This window comes from Anolis carolinensis, unplaced genomic scaffold (genome assembly GCF_035594765.1).
Source record: "Anolis carolinensis isolate JA03-04 unplaced genomic scaffold, rAnoCar3.1.pri scaffold_7, whole genome shotgun sequence".
NCBI classification, from domain to species: domain Eukaryota; kingdom Metazoa; phylum Chordata; class Lepidosauria; order Squamata; family Dactyloidae; genus Anolis; species Anolis carolinensis.
In genome coordinates this window covers 9,134,255-9,146,754 of record NW_026943818.1, presented here as the reverse complement: position 1 = coordinate 9,146,754, position 12,500 = coordinate 9,134,255, and the positions used below count along the sequence as shown (strand labels likewise).

Sequence of the window (12,500 nt, the reverse complement as noted above, 5' to 3'; positions counted from 1 at the left end):
AACAAGGTTTGGATCATTGATGTTGCCATCCCAGGTGACAGTCGCATTGACGAAAAACAACAGGAAAAACTCAGCCACTATCAGGACCTCAAGATTGAACTGCAGAGACTCTGGCAGAAACCAGTGCAGGTGGTCCCGGTGGTGATGGGCACACTGGGTGCCGTGCCTAAAGATCTCAGCCGGCATTTGGAAACAATAGACATTGACAAAATCACCATCTGACAACTGCAAAAGGCCACCCTACTGGGATCTGCACACATCATCAGAAAATACATCACACAGTCCTAGACACTTGGGAAGTGTTCGACTTGTGGTTTTGCGAAACGAAACCCAGCATATCTATCTTGTTTGCTGTGCCATACAACGTCGTTGTGTTGATGATAATAATAATAATAATAATAATAATAATAATAATAGACACTTGGGAAGTGTTCGACTTGTGGTTTTGCGAAACGAAATCCAGCATGTCTATCTTGTTTGCTGTGCCATACAACGTCGTTGTGTTGATGATAATAATAATAATAATAATAATAATAATAATAATAGACACTTGGGAAGTGTTCGACTTGTGGTTTTGCGAAACGAAATCCAGCATGTCTATCTTGTTTGCTGTGCCATACAACGTCGTTGTGTTGATGATAATAATAATAATAATAATAATAATAATAATAATAATAGACACTTGGGAAGTGTTCGACTTGTGGTTTTGCGAAACGAAATCCAGCATGTCTATCTTGTTTGCTGTGCCATACAACGTCGTTGTGTTGATGATAATAATAATAATAATAATAATAATAATAATAATAATAATAATAGGAGCTGTGTTATAAAAGCATTCCCAATTTGAAAGACAGGTGGGGTGGCCCAACCAGCTCCATCTCCTGTCACTCATCCCCTTTGCAAGAGCCTGGCATGCCTCTTATCTGCTCCTCCGGCCAGGTTGGCACCCAGCGTGGCGCCAGTCAGGGCTGGCACGCTCTCGTGGCAGGGAGTGGACAAACACGCACCTCCGCCCCGCAAAGCTTGCGACACCTTCCTTCACAACACCAGAACCAACCCCTGAATATGGGTGAGCCTCGCCGGAGTCATCAGACAGGCGTTGCTTCACCTTGGAGTCTGGATCCCGGGTCGTGGGAAGAGATGTCAAGGAAACAAGTAGCAACATCTCATTCCACTCGGGCAACGTTTTATTTTTTTTTCCCCCAAGGCTTTCCAAATAGGCCTTTGATGTGTCTGTCTTCAGATGAAGAAGGGAGAAGGTCAGGATTATTCTTCTCCAAGTTTAATTCAATCCCAGAATCCAAAAATTACTGCTTTGATCGAAAATGTAGTCAAGTCCATATGCTAGTAGTTGTTATGGTTGCCATCATCATTATCATCATCATCAAGAAGAAGAAAGTTTTATTGATTAGCCCTTAGGCCAGGGGTCCCCAAACTTTTAAAACAGGGGGCCAGTTCACGATCCTTCAGACCGTTGGAGGGCCAGACTATAGTTGGCCACCAAGCAATCTATATATATAAAAGAGTGATGGCATCACGGCAGCGGACAAAACAACAAAAGTAAACACTCCACAACCTCGAAAATTGAAGAAGAAGAAAGTTTTATTGATTAGCCCTTAGGCCAGGGGTCCCCAAACTTTTAAAACAGGGGGCCAGTTCACGATCATTCAGACCGTTGGAGGGCCAGACTATAGTTGGCCACCAAGCAATCTATATATATAAAAGAGTGATGGCATCACGGCAGCGGACAAAACAACAAAAGTAAACACCCCACAATCTCGAAAATTGACAGCACAACCCCTCATCCATGCCTCTAGGTTGATACAACAAAATGAAAAGAAAAATAAAGTCCTAATAAGAGAGAGAGGAATAATTATTTTTATCCAATTGCTGCCAGTTAGAAGGCTAAGCTCTGTTCACTTGGTCTCCTAGCAACCCACTCAGCCCAGGGGACCCTTTACCTTAACTACCACCAATTCCTCAATACTTTATTTCCCATACCACCATACTTCGCCACAGCAACGCGTGGCTGGGCACAGCTAGTAATAATAATAATAATTAATAATAATAATAATAATAATAATAACAACAACAACAATAATAATATCAAAGAGGGTTGGAAGAGACCCTTTGGGCCATTGAGTCCAACCCCCTTCTGCCTCTGTGCACCAAAAGCACAAGCAAAGCACCCCTGACAGATGGCCACCCAGCCTCAATGTTAATAATAATAATAATAATAATAATAATGATGATAATAATAATAATGATAAATAGCTTCGATGGGCCGCATCCGCCCCCCGGGCCTTAGTTTGGGGACCCCTGCCTTAGGCCATATCAAAGTACCAAGCCAAACAACCAGGCTTGAAAAGACCTGATTATATTCTATATAAAAAATAAATAAAACACTTGTAACAATACAATAAATAAATATGATAAAACTGAATGTATACAATCATCATCACCATCACCATCTGGTATCTTGTTAGTGAATTACAGTGCATGTGTTATTGTTGTTATCATCTTTTAGTTCAATAATAATAATATAGATAATAATATAATATATAATAATATAAAATAATAATAATAATAATATAGAATAATAATAATAATATAGATAGATAGGCAGGATAGAAAGTGCTATTATTTAATAATAATAATAATAATAATAATAATAATAATAATAATAGGAGCAAGCCATCAGAATAAATGCAATTAAGGCCAAGATCGAAAAATCAGCTGATGACCCAAAATGCAGACTCTGCAAGGAAACCGACGAAACCATTGATCATCTCCTCAGCTGCTGTAAGAAAATCGCACAGACAGACTACAAACAGAGGCACAACTATGTGGCCCAAATGATCCATTGGAACTTATGCCTCAAGTACCACCTCCCTGCAGTAAAGAACTGGTGGGATCACAAACCTGCAAAAGTATTGGAAAATGAGCACGCAAAGATACTATGGGACTTCCGAATCCAGACTGACAAAGTTCTGGAACACAACACACCAGACATCACAGTTGTGGAAAAGAAAAGGGTTTGGATCATTGATGTTGCCATCCCAGGTGACAGTCGCATTGACAAAAAACAACAGGAAAAACTCAGCCGCTATCAGGACCTCAAGATTGAACTTCAAAGACTCTGGCAGAAACCAGTGCAGGTGGTCCCGGTGGTGATGGGCACACTGGGTGCCGTGTCAAAAGATCTCAGCTGGCATTTGGAAACAATAGACATTGACAAAATTATGATCTGCCAACTGCAAAAGGCCACCCTGCTGGGATCTGCACGCATCATCCAAAAATACATCACACAGTCCTAGACACTTGGGAAGTGTTCGACTTGTGATTTTGTGATATGAAATCCAGCATGTCTATCTTGTTTGATGTGTCATTCAATAAAATAATAATAATAATAATAATAATAATAATAATAATAATAATAATAATAATAATAATAGCACTTTCTTTCTATCCTGCCTTTGTCTCCATAAGGGACCCAAGGCATCTCACTATAATAACACTGTGTTGTCGAAGGTTTCATGGCCAGAATCACTGGGTTGCTGTGAGTTTTCCAGGCTGTATGGCCATGTTCCCGAAGCATTCTCTCCTGACGTTTCGCCCACATAATAATAATAATAATAATAATAATAATAATAATAATAATAATAATAATAATTGTGCGGTTTTCTGGCATTGTGTATTTCTGCCGCTTCTGTGACTGTTCATTTGGGGTTTGATGATTCCGTAGCCCACTTGTCAATGGATGTCCAGAATCAGCAGCATCCACCGCGGTCCTTTTTATCCTGGGCGACGACCGAGCCAGTATAGACTTCGTTTGGGTTTGTTTCTCCATAATGCTAATGGTGCCGTGCCAAAAGATCTCAGCCGGCATTTGGAAACAATAGACATTGACAAAATTACGATCTGTCAACTGCAAAAGGCCACCTTACTGGGATCTGCACGCATCATCCGAAAATACATCACACAGTCCTAGACACTTGGGAAGTGTTCGACTTGTGATTTTGTGAAACGAAATCCAGCATATCTATCTTGTTTGCTGTGTCATACAACGTCGTTGTGTCAATAATAATAATAATAATAATAATAATAATAATAATAGATGTCGCCATCCCAAGTGACAGTCGCATTGACGAAAAACAACAGGAAAAACTCAGCCGCTATCAGGACCTCAAGATTGAACTTCAAAGACTCTGGCAGAAACCAGTGCAGGTGGTCCCAGTGGTGATGGGCACACTGGGTGCCGTGCCAAAAGATCTCAGCCGGCATTTGGAAACAATAGACATTGACAAAATTACGATCTATCAACTGCAAAAGGCCACCTTACTGGGATCTGCACGCATCATCCGAAAATACATCACACAGTCCTAGACACTTGGGAAGTGTTCGACTTGTGATTTTGTGAAACGAAATCCAGCATATCTATCTTGTTTGCTGTGTCATACAACGTCGTTGTGTCAATAATAATAATAATAATAATAATAATAATAATAATAATAATAATAGGCTCCTTCCTTGGAGGCTTTTAAGCAGAGGCTGGATGGCCATCTGTCGGGGGTGCTTTGAATGCGATTTCCTGCTTCTTAGCAGGGGGTTGGACTAGATGGCCCATGTGGTCTCTTCCAACTCTACTATTCTATGATTCTATGATTCTATACGTTGTTTCTAGACCACCCTCTCTCCCCAGAGGGACTCAGGGCTGTTAACATACATATAAACGACAAACATTCAATGCCACAACTACAATCCTCAGAGATTGTGAAATCTGTTGGAAATGAGGCTAGTGAGGTTTAAATATCTGCGGAGAGAAGACTGGGAGAAATGACTCTTGTCTGCTTGAGACAAGTATGAAAGTTGCAATTGGCCACCTTGATTAGCATCAAATGGTCTTGCAGGATTAAATCCTAGCTGCTTCCTTCCTGGGGGAATCATAGAATCATAGAATAGTAGAGTTGGAAGAGACCTCATGGGCCATCCAGTCCAACCCCCCGCTAAGAAGCCAAGAATCCTTTGCTTTCCATCCTTGACATGGCCATGTCTTGCCCATAGTGCCCATAGTGAGTAGCCCTGTTTTCTAGGCATGTGCGATCCAGAAAAAAAATTGGTTCTAAACTCTCTTCAAAAGTAGGGGGTGCTTGTGCTTCATTTCTCAAGTCATTCCTGAATTTTGAAGGCAAAAAGTTTGAAACTTCCTGAAACTTCCAAATATTTGTAATTAATTCATTAATGGCAGATGCGCATGCGCAATAGCAAAAAACAGCACTGGGGGATTCTCCCACCCTCATTTTTTTAGCTATCCTGATTAAACTTGCTACAGTGGTAGAGCACATGTACCACTGTTAGCTCTCCAAATTTCAGAATGTTTCCCTTATCCTATGATTTATGGCAAATTTTCATAGCTTTTATAAAAAAAAAACTTTTTTAATAATTACAGAAATCTGTTCCTTGTTTGAAAGTGTTACTTCTTGTTTTATTGGGTTGTCTTTACTTTGAAAGTCATTGTTCTACTTCAGAAACTATGTTTTTGTGGCTGAAACTCTGTTAAATTTGTGGACACACAGCAAACCAAAATGTGCTATTTATAGCATGATGTCCCTTGCACAAAGATCAAGTTCTGGCAGTGTAATAAAGTTTTGCCATGTTTTTGTGACAGAACCAATTAGGAAATGGCATTTCTCAACCAAGAACAGAAATCATAGCACGCCAGAGAGGGGTTTGGGTAATGATGGGAGGTGTAGTGCTTTGAGGAGGCTCAGGCCAAACTAACAAAACAAACAGAAGGCTTGAATCCAGAGAAGGATTCAGCTATGTAACATTTCTGAGCTCCCCAGATGAAACGCCTGGGTATGGCATTGGCTGAGAACCTTGATCAGTTAATTAGTGAAGTTTATTAAGTTATGTGCTTTGATTGCTTTGCACTTCTGTGCCTCACCCAAAATAGTTTAATGGAGCAGAGGGCACCTTGTGATGCCATATTGATATATGTCAACATCACGCCACTTCCCTTAGCTCAACAAGGATATGGACGCTACAGATACGGCAGTTGTCAATAGTTTTGCTGGTATTTATTTATCGTGCCAGAAGCGAATGGAGGATACAGTTATAATGTTTGCGATGAAGACCGTTGCCTTTCCTTGCAGAAGTCATGTCCAACCGGATGGAAGGCATGATGACGTCGTACACGCCGCTTGCGCCGCCGCAGCAGCAGATCGTGGCCATGGACCAGAGCACCTACGCCACGGACCCCTTCCAGCAAGGTCTCACCCCACCACAAATGCCAGGTGACCACATGAATCCCTATGGTAAGACTCATTGGGGACCAGCCATGGTTAGCATGACCAGTTGGACCAGGAGTCCTCAAACTTTTTAAGTGGAGGGCCGGTTCATGGCCCCTCAGATTGTTGAGGGGCCGAATTATCATTAAAAAAATACAAATTCCTATGCACACTGCACATGTCTTATTTGTAGTGTAAAATAAAAAAAAACCCAACAACATTTATTTATTTATGTATTTACTACATTTATATCCCACCCTCTCTCACCCCGAAGGGGACTCAGAGCGGCTTAAAAGGTGTATGTACAAACAATATATTATATTATTAGCATATCACAATATTAGCATTATATATTACTACTAGCTGTGCCCGGCCACACGTTGCTGTGGCGTTGTCTGGTGGTGTTGGTGAGAAATGGTTGAGGTCGTGGTGGTATTGAATGTCTGTTGTATGGTTGTCTTTATGTTTAGTATGCATTTGGTTGTTTGTGTACTGTGAAAGTGGTGAGGGTAGAGGGGGTCTATGTCCCTGTGTCGTATTGTATAGTATTTATACGTTGTCCATGTGTTGTGAATGCTTGGATTGTGTCCTGCTGCATAGTAGAAAGGGTTGGGCTGGATGGCCCTTAGGGGTCTCTCCAAACTCTTGTGCCTGTCCCCTGGGCTGAGTGGGTTGCTAGGAGACCAAGTGGGCGGAACTTAGCCTTGTAACTGGCAGCAATTGGATAAAAACAATTATTCCTCTCCCTCTAATTAGGACTTTATTTTTCTTTTCTTTTTATTGTATCAACCTAGAGCCGTGGATGATGGGTTGTGTTGTCAAATTTTGAGGTTGGGGGGCCTGTAGTTTTGTTGTTTTGTCTGCTGCCCTGATGCCATCACTCTTTTATATATATAGATATTGTACTATACCACTATACCGTAATATTAATAGTAATGTTACATTTGATATATAATATACTAGCTTTGCCCGGCCACGGATTGCTGTGGCTTATGGGAATCCTTTGTTGGCCAGGTGGAATAGCAGTGAATAGCCTTGCAGTCTCAAAGCCTGGCGGTTTTCTGGAGTAGCTGGAGCTTTTTGTTGTATGAACGTAGAGGCAGTTAAAATCTGATAATATGTGGAAGAGGCCTAAGTGAGGCCTAACTGTGCCTGTCCCCTGGGCTGAGTGGGTTGCTAGGAGACCAAGTGGGCGGAGCTTAGAACGTAGAGGCATGGATGAGGGGTTGTGCAGCCAAGTTTAGTGTTTCTGGGATGTATAGTTTTGTTGTTTTGTCCTAGGCCGAAATTTCATTACCCTTTTATATATATAGATAATTCATATTATTACATTATACAATATTATTGTGTTGTATTATTATTATTATTAGCTGCCCTGAGTCCCATGCTGGGCGAGAAGGGCGGGGTAGAAATACTGTAATAAATAAATAAATATAATATGATCAATATTATATGTATACACAATATATTATATTATTAGGATTGCACAGTATTAGTAAATTAAAGAACAAGGCAATATTTAAAAATAAAAACAATTTTAACCAATATACTGTGTAAACCTATCAGGATTTCAATGGGAAGTGTGGGCCTGCTTCTGGTCAATGAGATAGTCAGGTTAATTAGGATTGTTGTTGTTGTGCCTTCAAGTCATTTCGGACTTTGGGCGAGCCTAAGTCTAAAACTGAGGGCAAGGGCCAGGTCAATTACCTTGGAGGGCCGCATCCGGCCCCCGGGCCTTAGTTTGGGGACCCCTGAGTTGGACCATCAAACCATCGTTCTAGGATGGTTGAGTCCACGCTTATAAACTTTCGGGCTGGTGGGACCTGGGCGTGATTTAATTCCATGTACTAGTGAACTGCAGAGTTGATGCAGTTTTATTTATTCATTTATTAGCAACATTTATATCCCGCCCATCTCACCTCGAAGGGGACTCAGGGCGGCTTACAAGTTATGTGTACATACAATCTATATATATAAAAGAGTGATGGCATCACGGCAGCGGACAAAACAACAAAAGTAAACACCCCACAACCTCGAAAATTGACATCACAACCCCTCATCCATGCCTCTAGGTTGATACAACAAAAAGAAAAGAAAAATAAATTCCTAATTAGAGGGAGAGGAATAATTGTTTTTATCCAATTGCTGCCAGTGGGGGGGCTAAGCTCCGCCCACTTGGTCTCCTAGCAACCCACTCAGCCCAGTGTTAATAAAATAATGATAAAAAATAAATACAAATAATACAATAAAAAATTATAAAAAACACTAAAATAATTAATACAATAAAATACTATAACAAAATGACTAAAAATAATACAACAAAATAATAAAATATAATAAATAAAAAAGATAAGTGACAATAAAATTAATTTAAAAAAATACAAATAACGTCAAATAAAAATTCCACAACATGTTTTAACCGATACCACCACCACTTTGCCACAGTAACGCGTGGCCGGGCACAGCTAGTCTATATATATAAAAGGGTAATGAAATTTCGGCCTAGGACAAAACAACAAAACTACACATCCCAGAAACACTAAACTTGGCAGCACAACCCCTCATCCATGCCTCTACGTTCATACAACAAAAAGAAAAGAAAAATAAAGTCCTAATTCGAGGGAGAAGAATAATTGTTTCCAACATCCATCATCAGCCCCCCAACCTCGAAATTTGACAACACAACCCATCATCCACGCCTCTAGGTTGATACAACAAAAAGAAAAGAAAAATAAAGTCCTAATTACAGGGAGAGGAATAATAATAATTAGAGGGAGAAGAATAATTGTTTTTATCCAATTGCTGCCAGTTAGAAGGCTAAGTTCTGCCCACTTGGTCTCCTAGCAACCCACTCAGCCCAGGGGACAGGCAGAGTTAGGCCTCACTTAGGCCTTTTCCACACTGCCTATAAAATACAGATTATCAGATTTTAACTGGATTACAGTATATGGCAGTGTAGACTCAAGGCCTTTCCACACAGCTATATAACCCATTTATAATCTTATATTATCTGTTTTGAACTGGATTATCTGGACTCCACACTGCCATATAATCCACTTCAGTGTGCATTTTATACAGCTGTGTAGAAGGGGCCTCATATAATCCAGTTCTAAGCAGATAAGATTATAAATATAATATGTAATAATTATAATAATACAGAACAATATAATCTCTAAAACCAGGACAGTAAATAAAGAACTACACTCTGAAAGCAGAAGCCACAGCAACGCATGGCCGGGCAAAGCTAGTATATTATATTATTAAGATAGCACAATATGAGCATTATAAATTACTATATTGTACTATAACACTACATTGTAATATTATTAGTCATATTACATGTAATATATAATATACAATTATAATAGTGTATTATTATTATATTGTATTACATTATAATATTATTATCAATATTATATGTATATACAATCTATATATATAAAAGAGTGATGGCATCACGGCGACCCACAAAACAACAAAACTACAGGCCCCCCAACCTCGAAATTTGACAACACAACCCATCATCCACGCCTCTAGGTTGATACAACAAAAAGAAAAGAAAAATAAAGTCCTAATAACAGGGAGAGGAATAATAGCTTTTATCCAATTGCTGCCAGTTTGAAGGCTAAGCTCCACCCACTTGGTCTCCTAGCAACCCAATAAAAATAATAAAAAACACTAAAAATTGATACAATAAAATACTATAATAACAGAAAATAACTAAAAATAATACAAGAAAATAATAAAATATAATAAATAAAAATATAACTTACAATAAAATTAATAAAAATGCAAATAAAGTCAAATAAAAATTACACAACAATTTTTAACCAATACCACCACCACTTTGCCACAGCAACGCGTGGCCGGGCACAGCTAGTATATTATATTATTAGTATATCGTGAGTATTATATACTATGATATTGTTAGATTGAGAGCTCTTTAACTGCCATGGCTCAATGCTAAGGAATTATGGGAGTTGTGGTGTAACTACAACTACAACAACAACATCAAAAACACCAATAACAACTACTACTAATAATAATAATAACAATAATAATAGGTTAAGGTAAAGGTTTTCCCTTGACATTAAGTCTAGTCATGTCCGACTCTGAGGGTTGGTGCTCATCTCCATTTCTAAGCCAAAGAGCCGGCGTTGTCCATAGACACCTCCAAGGTCATGTGGCCGGCATGACTACCTTCCCACCGAAGCAGTACCTATTGATCTACTCACATTTGCATGTTTTCGAACTGCTAGGTTGGCGCAGTGGGTTAAACTGCTGAGCTGTTGAACTTCCCGACCGAAAGGTTCACCGTTTCGAATCCAGGGAGCGGGGTGAGCTCCCGCTGTCAGCTCCAGCTTCTGCTAACCCGCTGGAGAGCTAATGTAATATAATTTCTGCCTGCTGTTAACCCACGGCGAGCCCCAGCTTCTGCTAACCTAGCAGTTTGAAAACGGGCAAATATAAGTAGATCAATAGGTACCGCTTCGGCAGGAAGGTCAACAGCACTCCATGAAGTCATGTTCGTTCCCTAGAGAAAATACACTTCCGTGGATTAGTATAGTAGCGATGCCACGGAAGGATGGTGGGATCTTCCTACTATCACTGTAATTATGGAAATATTGTTGGGGTCCAAGAGCAGGTCCAGAAAATTAAGTATTTTACAGGGGCAAGTGAAAGGTTTCCTTCTCCAGCTCAGACGACTGCTTATATTCGGGCTCCAGAAGAAGCTTTCTTTCTTTGTTTATTTTAGATATTTAATATCTGTGCTCCGTGCACTGTATAAACCGGCCCTTGGGAATTGCAGAGCAGCCAGAAAAATATTACATTAGCTCTCCAACTCTTCGAGACGGGAATTACTGGCTTCTTTTGTCTCCGACACGACAATATCCCATTGAGGAGTGACACCAATATCTAGATTGAGCATCTCTTATCCGAAATGATCGTGTTTTGCATTTTGGATTTTGGAATACCTGTATTTGCCCATGTGTTTATAATAAGCTATCTTGGAGATGGTACAAGATTACCGTATATACTCGAGTATAAGCCGACCCGAATATAAGCCGAGGCACCTAATTTTACCACAAAAAAACTGGGAAAACATTGACTCCAGGATAAGCCGAAGGTGGTAAAATTCAGAAATAAAAATAGATACCAATAAAATTACATTAATTGAGGCATCAAGTAGGTTAAATGTTTTTGAATACAGTAGAGTCTCACTTATCCAACATAAATGGGCCGGCAGAACGTTGGATAAGCGAATATGTTGGATAATAAGGAGAGATCAAGAAAAATCTATTAAACATCAAATTAGGTTATGATTTCACAAATTCAGCACCAAAACATCATGCTATACAACAAATTTGACAGAAAAATTAGTTCAATCCGCAGTAATGCTATGTTGTAATTACTGCATTTACGAATTTAGCACCAAAACATCACGATATATTAAAAACATTGCCTACAAAAATGCGTTGGATAATCCAGAACGTTGGATAAGCGAGTGTTGGATAAGTGAGACTCTACTGTATTTACAAAATTTAAGATAAGACTCTCCGACTCTGATCAAATTAGGTTATGATTTTACAAATTCAGCACCAAAACATCATGCTATACAACAAATTTGACAGAAAAATTAGTTCAATCCGCAGTAATGCTATGTTGTAATTACTGCATTTACGAATTTAGCACCAAAACATCACGATATATTAAAAACATTGACTACAAAAATGCGTTGGATAATCCAGAACGTTGGATAAGCGAGTGTTGGATACTGTATTTACAAAATTTAAGATAAGACTCTCCGACTCTGATCAAATTATTCTCGTCTTCTTCAATGTCAATGTGCTTATGTATCCTTTTTAATAATAATAGAGTAAAATAATACATGTAATAATAATAATAATAATAATAATAATAATAATAATAATAATAATAATAAATAATACAGGAAAATAATAAATGCAATAATAATATTCAGAGTGAAATAATAAATGTATTAATAATAATAACAGAGTAAAATAAATGTAATAGTAGCAACAATAACAGAGAAAAATAATAAATGCAATAATACCAATAATAATAGAGAAAAATAATTAATGTACCATATATTCTCTAGTATAAGCTGACCCAAATATAAGCCAACCAGGGCCCTCACCCGAGTATAAGCCGAGGGGGGCTTTTTCAGTCTTAAAAAAAGGGCTGAAA

General features: G+C 38.9%; 1 protein-coding gene across 3 annotated transcripts in view; it reads left to right on the top strand.

Moving 5' to 3' along the window:
- lmx1b (LIM homeobox transcription factor 1 beta) overlaps positions 1–12,500 on the top strand; it is a 303,566-nt gene that overhangs the window by 269,550 nt on the left and 21,516 nt on the right. For 2 of the 3 annotated variants that reach the window (XM_062960410.1, XM_062960408.1), the window contains one exon: positions 6,156–6,317. In XM_062960410.1, coding sequence (XP_062816480.1) covers positions 6,156–6,317 — 162 coding nt within the window. The remainder of the gene's footprint in view (positions 1–6,155; positions 6,318–12,500) is intronic. The other variant, XM_062960409.1, reaches the window with a different exon arrangement.